This window comes from Octopus bimaculoides, chromosome 7 (genome assembly GCF_046866305.1).
Source record: "Octopus bimaculoides isolate indiv1 chromosome 7, ASM4686630v1, whole genome shotgun sequence".
Lineage (NCBI taxonomy): Eukaryota > Metazoa > Mollusca > Cephalopoda > Octopoda > Octopodidae > Octopus > Octopus bimaculoides.
Window position 1 is genome coordinate 57,617,734 of NC_142934.1, and position 7,500 is coordinate 57,625,233.

The 7,500-nt window shown below is 38.6% G+C and overlaps 1 protein-coding gene and 1 non-coding gene across 3 annotated transcripts in view; both read right to left on the minus strand.

The window, feature by feature from the left end:
• The window catches only part of LOC106879046 (apoptosis-stimulating of p53 protein 2), a 252,795-nt gene extending 248,178 nt beyond the window's left edge, over window positions 1–4,617 (minus strand). The window contains exons 1-2 of one of the 2 annotated variants that reach the window (XM_089355355.1): window positions 4,488–4,617; window positions 993–1,161 (exon numbers count right to left, since the gene is read on the minus strand). In XM_089355355.1, coding sequence (XP_089211481.1) covers window positions 993–995 — 3 coding nt within the window. In that variant the 5' untranslated portion in view covers window positions 996–1,161; window positions 4,488–4,617. Of the gene's footprint in view, window positions 1–992; window positions 1,162–4,483 lie in introns of both variants that reach the window. The other variant, XM_089355356.1, reaches the window with a different exon arrangement.
• A 126-nt stretch (window positions 4,618–4,743) lies between these two features.
• On the minus strand, window positions 4,744–4,825 carry Trnas-gcu (transfer RNA serine (anticodon GCU)). The gene has a single exon. It is a non-coding gene; the product is annotated as a tRNA-Ser (tRNA).
• Between the last annotated feature and the right edge of the window lie 2,675 nt (window positions 4,826–7,500).

Here is a 7,500-nt window from a genome sequence, read left to right on the forward strand (position 1 = left end):
ACATGTTTCAGTCATTTGACTGCGGCCATGCTGGATCGATCTAATCGACTGGCCCCCTCCCCAAAAATTTCGGGTCTTGTGCCTAGACTAGAAAAGGATTAGAGGATACACTCAACTTCTGTGTAGAGCAGGTGTCCTCAAACGTTTTAGACAATCGACCCCTTCATGGAATTCTTGAGCCCTAGGCATGTACAAGAAAATGAATAAATAATAATAATAAGTTGATGTGCATTTATCAACCCCTTGAATAGTCCTATCGACCCCAGGGGTCGATTTCGACCATTTTGGAAACTTCTGGTGTAGGGTAAAGAATCTTTTGCGGGAAACACACTCAATAAACACTAAATACATTTATACGTTTTTGTCTCTCATCTTACAAACAGTAAGGCAATATAGAGTGTTATTTTCTGAGAACTGTTTTAAAGCAGAATTTATGTTGGCGTCATTATTTTTCCTTTGAGAGACCACTTGGTGGGTGAAATTACTAGCGCTCGTATTCAAATGTCATCGCCAATGATTCGGGATACGATGTACGAGGCCTTGGTTTTGGGAATGCAGTAGCATGAGCTCTGGAAGAGTTGTGAAGTCTGTCTCGACTAGGATCTCCGAAGGATGATGATAATGATGATGACGATAACGACGACAACGGCGAAGACGACGACGAAAACGTTGATGATGATGATGATGATGATGATGATGATGATGATGATGATGAATATAGCTGCCAAATTCCCTCAAATAACACGTCTACTTTCCTGAAAAGGTTAAGAACACATTCGACAACCAACTCATTAACAAATAATATGGTCAATAATGCCCGTCTTTGATCATAGTTCTGCTCAATCGAAGCTGATCTGGAGATTAAACAACTTATTGTATCTATTCTCGTCTTTATAAGATCTGAGTTCAAATCCTGCAAGACTCTACTTTGCTTTTAATTCTTCACAATCAATAAAATCAAGTCTCATAATAAAAGTACAATAACCACTCACCATATCGCGATTCACCTATCGCGCTCTCAATACATCGCGGATTTTTCTGGCTAATATATGTAAATTTATATCGTGGACGCCTCAGTATATCACGGGTTTCTGTAGCCGATAGATATTAAAATCTTTTAAGATTTTAATTCTTTCTGTGGTAAAATAAGCATTTTCACGCCTAAAAATTAATAAATTAATAAATAAAAACACTTTAATTAAAATATATTAAAAGAAAATATATAGACTATCGTAGATGAATAAACAAAAAATCGTACATACTGTATGGAAAACGAAACTCGGGTGGTGAGTACGTGGTGTTGTTTTGCATTTATGATAAAACAAATATATACAAATTATGAAAATAATAAGAATAATAAATATACAGTACAGTACTGTTTCTTCTTCGCGGATTTTCACCTGTCGTGGGACTGTTGGGAACGTAACACCCGCGATAGTCGAGGGATAACTACTATTGTTATAGTTGTTATTGTTCGTGGTAATGATGGCCTGTCGTATGTAAGCGTGTGTATGTGTGTGCGGAGCGTGTGTTTGTGTACTTCAAGCCGCTTGACAGCATATGTTGGTTTGTTCACGTCCCTGTAACTTTGCGTTTCAGCAAAAGAGACCGACAGAATAAGTAGCAAACTTAAAAAAAAAAAAAAGAAAGAAACAAGCAATGTGGTCGATTTATTCAACTGAAACACTTGAAGGCGGTGCCCCAGTATGGCCGCAGTCCAGTGACTGGGACAAGTAGAACAAAATCGTAATTATGCCTGTTACATAATTGTCTTAGTGTAGTCTAAGCTCCATAATTGAAGTATGTCTGTATGAACATGTACATTTTATATTTTCGGCTTTATATTACTTAATTGTATCTCATTAAATTTATGACTCATGAAAGTTGTTGCTGTTGTTGTTGGCACTCCGTCGCTTACGACGACGAGGGTTCCAGTTGATCCGATCAACGGAACAGCCTGCTCGTGAAATTAACGTGCAAGTGGCTGAGCACTCCACAGACACGTGTACCCTTAACGTAGTTCTCGGAGATATTCAGCGTGACACAGTGTGACAAGGCTGACCCTTTGAATTACAGGCACAACAGAAACAGGAAGTAAAAGTGAGAGAAAGTTGTGGTGGAAGAGTACAGCAGGGTTCGCCACCATCCCCTGCCGGAGCCTCGTGGAGCTTTAGGTGTTTTCGCTCAATAAACACTCACAACGCCCGATCTGGGAATTGAAACCGCGATCCTATGACCGCGAGTCCGCTGCCCTAACCACTGGGCCATTGTGCCTCCATGAATGACGAGCATATAACATCGGTATCTTCAATGGTGGTGCCTATGAGGTGATTCTACACCAGCATCGTTTTGTTGATCCTCATGATCAAAACGTCCACACACAAAATGTGGAAAATATGTGGTTGCGAGTGAAACGGAAGTTGAGACGACATTTTGGGACATCGGACGAATTGTTTCTTTCATATCTGCATGAGTTTCTCTGGCGTAATTCCACTGAGAAAAATATAACATTTACTGACTTTCTGGCGGCGATCGCCGGTCTTTATGTTGTATAAAAAGTAAACTGCTTCTTTTACTACTTATCTCCCCCTTAGTTTTTATTTACTTTTTTGTATGGCTAAACTGAAAAATTACCAAAACTTGTACATGGGAATAATATGGCATATTGAGTTCACTAGGTAATGTGTGTGTGTGTGTGTGTGTGTGTGTGTGTGTGTGTGTGTGTGTGTGTGTGTGTGTGTGTCTGCGCGCGTGTGTGTGTGCGTGTGTGCGTGCGTGTGTGCGTACGTGCGTGCGTGCGTGTGTGTGCGTGTGTGTGTGTGTTTTTGTGTGTATGCATGCGTGCGTGTGTGTGTCTACTTGTAGATTGAATTCATTGGGTGTGGAGGCACAATGGCCCAGTAGTTAGGGCAACGGCCTCGCGGTCGTAGGATCGCGGTTTCGATACTCAGACCGGGCGTTGTGAGTGTTTCTTGAGTTAAAACGCCTAAAGTTCCTCGAGGCTCCGGCAGAGGAGGGTGGTGAACCCTGTTGTACTCTATCACCACGACTTTCTCTCACTCTTTCTTCCTGTTTCTGTTGTATCTGTATTTCTAAGTGTTGTACCTGTATTTCAAAGTGTCACGCTGAATCTCCGCAAGAACTATGTTAAGGGTACACGTGTCTGTGGAGTGCTCAGCCACTTACACGTTAATTTCAAGAGCAGGCTGTTCCGTTGATCGGATCAACGATATAGACTCGTCGCTGTCGTGTATGTGGTGTTTGAGATGTGTGTGTGTGAGAGAGAGAGAGAGAGAGCGTGTGTGTGAGAGAGAGAGGGAAGAGAGAGTGAGTGAGAGTGAGTGAGAGTGTGTGTATGAAGGAGAGAGAAAGTGTGTGTGTGTGAGAGAGAGGGGGGAGAGGGGGAGAGAGTGCGTGTGTATGTGAGAGAGAGAGAGAGGGGAGAGAGAATGAGAGAGTGAGAGACAGAGTGTGTGTGAAGGAGAGAGAAAGTGTGTGTGTGTGAGAGAGAGAGAGTTAGTGAGTGTGTATGTGTGTGTGTCACTTGACCTGCTAGAGATAGCTGCCATACCTCCTATGTCCCCGTCTTCATTCTCTCCTGAAAACTATATAAAAATGACGTAAATTATGAAAAAGACATCTGTGGGACAATTCTTCTTCCTTTCAGCAAACACCCTGGGAATTTCGTCCAGTGTTGATCCCCACCTCATTATCTCCTACCAACACATAAACCAGATCTTCCATTCCTCTGAGACAATCCTCTCTAACATTTACTCCAAATGTTTGTACTTATGTAAAATCCTCTTGCCCTATTTCAACAACAGAGGCCTCGATTAACTCCGTTTCGAAGTTTCTCTTCTCATTTTCTATACTTCATTTAGGTTCAGCTGCCGTCTGTAAACCGCTCTCCAAACTACGCCAATCAATTTCGTTATTTCACTACTTCACGTCTCTTATTGAAGACATGTCACTTCCTTAAGACCTGTATGTGAAAGAGATGTTTTCACATGCGTTATAGACTAGGGCAAGGAATTTGGCGGGATAAAACCGCCAAAGATGATCGGATGTCTATCAGAACTCTGGATATGTAGTAATTTAAAAATTGCATTGGAAACAAATAGAAGTATGAGAAATGGACAGAGAAAAATCTCTGAATTTAAAATTAAGAAATCAATTAAGACTAGGTAATTATCAATTAGTCTATTTAACCTATAAAATGAGAAAATTTCTAGGGAAATAGAAAACATGTTAAGAGTGTCAAGAGGAGGTATGTATGTAAACAATTTTAAATATGTAGGCGATACTGCCTTGTTAACATTGAACAGAGACTACCTGCAGAACTTTGTAACAATAAGTATCCGACAAAACGGAAATGAACGTAAACGGAACAAAACCAGCAGTACCCAGTAAGAAACAGCACTCATTTAAAATAAATATTGCGACTGTGAGATAACCAACCGAACAGATACTAAAAAATATATACTTGCGCTGTATACGGCTAACGTAAAAATGAATTGTCAGAGGCAATGCAATTTGAAATAATGTCGATATACAAATGTCAAGCAAAACGTAAAATGAAATCCGTTGTAGTGACTTCATAAGTGGCCTCAATGACGTCGTTTTAGTGAAAGTCGAAAGCAGTTTGTGATCTCTAGTCATTGTTACTCTACCTCATATTCCATGTCTTAACAGGCTACAATATTTAAATAAAAGAATGACAAAAAAATAAATAGAAAAAGGAGACGACGAGGATGAGATTCGAACTCACGCGGGGAGACCCCAATGGATTAGCAGTCCATCGCCTTAACCACTCGGCCACCTCGTCACCGAGTAATACTTACTCATTGTTTTCTTTATTCCAAAATTAGTAACAAAAGATAACCGTTTAACAGTTGAATGTTTATCGCTGTCTTTATTGATTTTCTCGACATGACATATAAATGCCAATGTAGTGAACTTTTTGATTGAATTGTTACTCTACCTAATATTTCATGTCTTCGCTACGAGTTTAAAATATGCTTGGATTGTGAACTGCGTACTGGAACGTCACAAAAATGATGGCCATTTTTCACTATGTAGAAAAATTTGCTGACTTTGTAAGTGATAAAAAGATGTATGTAAATGTATATGTACACGCACACACACACACACACACACATACACACACACACACACACACACACACAGTTTACTGTTCCGGTATAGGTCAGATCAACAAAAAAAGAACTCCATCAAGTGAGATATATATATAATTTTAAATGATTGATTCAAGGCACGTCATATAAGTCTGATGATTATCGAGTTTCCATGGTATGAAACTAGTAGTCGCTCTTATTTAAATACTGTGTATATAAATTCTATTTATCTCTCTTTGGATGGAGTAATATTTTTGTTGATCCTGCCTATAACAGAACTGTAAACTATATATTATTAACACATGGTTTTCTACTACATCTTCATAATAATGTTTAGCATGGTAACTACGTTAAGTTGAGTGAATAATAATTCTCCTGAAATCAATACACACAATGATGAATTTATACTACATGGATTACTCTATACAGAATATACCTAAACCACCGAATAGCCTAATATCTTAGGAAGCTTTTGGAAAAAGTTGAAAACCTCGTGAGATGGAAGGCCTTATTTTTTTATGCTAAACTAACACTCACGGCCATTGAACGTTATGAACTAAAAACACGAAAATAACAACACCAGATAAAAGATTTATCCCCTTTTGAGGTAGACCTCCTTAATTTAGTAACAAATATAAGATTTCTTAAGTAATATAACTCTCTCCAAATTAAACTAAAATCTGATATTAGATATTTTAAAAGTTCTAAAAATGTTCCAAGATCAATAACCGGTATGAAGTCAGTTATGATCGAAATGCTAAGTTAATGCATCACTTCATTTCCACTAAATATAAGAAAGCTAAGATAGATAGATACAATGATGTTAACGATGAGGCTAGATTCCTCTCTAAAAGAAGTAAAATTGATGACAGGTTAGAACACTTAGCTGAAAGAGAAAGTTCCATTGCTCTAAAAGATCACAAACTAAAAGATATCAGTAATAAACTATTCAAAATTTTCAGCAATTGCACAGCAATTGTAAGCACATGATCAAATTTCTTGTGTAGAATTGGAAAACACCGCCCTCTCTGGATTAAGCTGCTGTCGCGCAGACTTTGACCTCCTCACCACTGAATTATTCTACACCAGCTAGATTGATTATGATCTCTAAAGACAAAGGAGACGTAACTCATGGTTTTCTTCCTTTTTTTTTTGTCCTTTCTTTCTCCGTTTTTATTCCACTTTTTGCATCAACCTTTATGTGTTTTCTCACAAGTCAGTGCAATGGTTTTTTTTTTTTTTGATATAGGACTAACCATGAGCCTGAAAGGTTACTTGGAGACTCAAGGCACGTTAGATAAATTTACCGAATTATCGTGTTTCCATGGCATGAAACTATTTGTAGCACTTACTTAAATACTGTGTGTGTGTGTATGTGTATGTCTGTGTGTGTACGTATGTACGTAGTATGTATGTATATATGTATGTATGTATGTATGTATGTATTATGTATGTATGTATGCATGTGTATGTGTATGTATGTATGTATGTTTGTATGTATGTATGTATGTATGTATGTATGTATGTACGCATGTGTATGTATGTATGTATGTCTAATTCTCACAGAAATTGGTTTTTACCTTTCGTTTTTCGGGGCTCATGAAATTGTTATTCTTCGATTAAAGTAGTGATTTAGTCGACTATGAAATAGTTTTTAAAATGTCCAATGAATTGTATGTCTGTGTCGTTGTAGAGAATCTCATTACCACTCGCTAGTAAAATAGGAAAATACTATTGCGAGAGATGAAGAGCAGCATAAGTTTCTTACGAAGAATGTTCCTTCTTAGCTATGTGCGTGCGCGCACACATTATATAATTAGGGAAGTAAAAAAAAAAATATGTGCGAACAAGGTTTTCAAGACGAAATACGATGTTTTTTTTTTTGCTTGCTTTTTTTTTTCTTGTTTGCTTAAATTTGAGTGATGGTTATTCATATGGTTGCACACAGGCATTGCAAAGAAAGTAAAAATTTGTGTACAATGCAAATTTCAGCACAGACCCATAATTGTTGTTGTTGGCACTCGGTCGCTTACGACGTCGAGGGTTCCAGTTGATCCGATCAACGGAACAGCCTGCTCATGAAATTAACGTGCAAGTGGCTGAGCACTCCACAGACAAGTGTACCCTTAACATAATTCTCGGGGGAGATTCAGCGTGACACAGAATATGACAAGGCTGACTCTTTGAATTACAGGCACAACAGAAACAGGAAGTAAGAGTGAGAGAAAGTTGTGGTGAAAGAGTACAGCAGGGTTCGCCACCATCCGCTGCTGGAGCCTCATGGAGCTTTAGGTGTTTTCGCTCAATAAACACTCACAACGCTCGGTCTGGGAATCGAAACCGCGATCCTATGACCGCGAGTCCG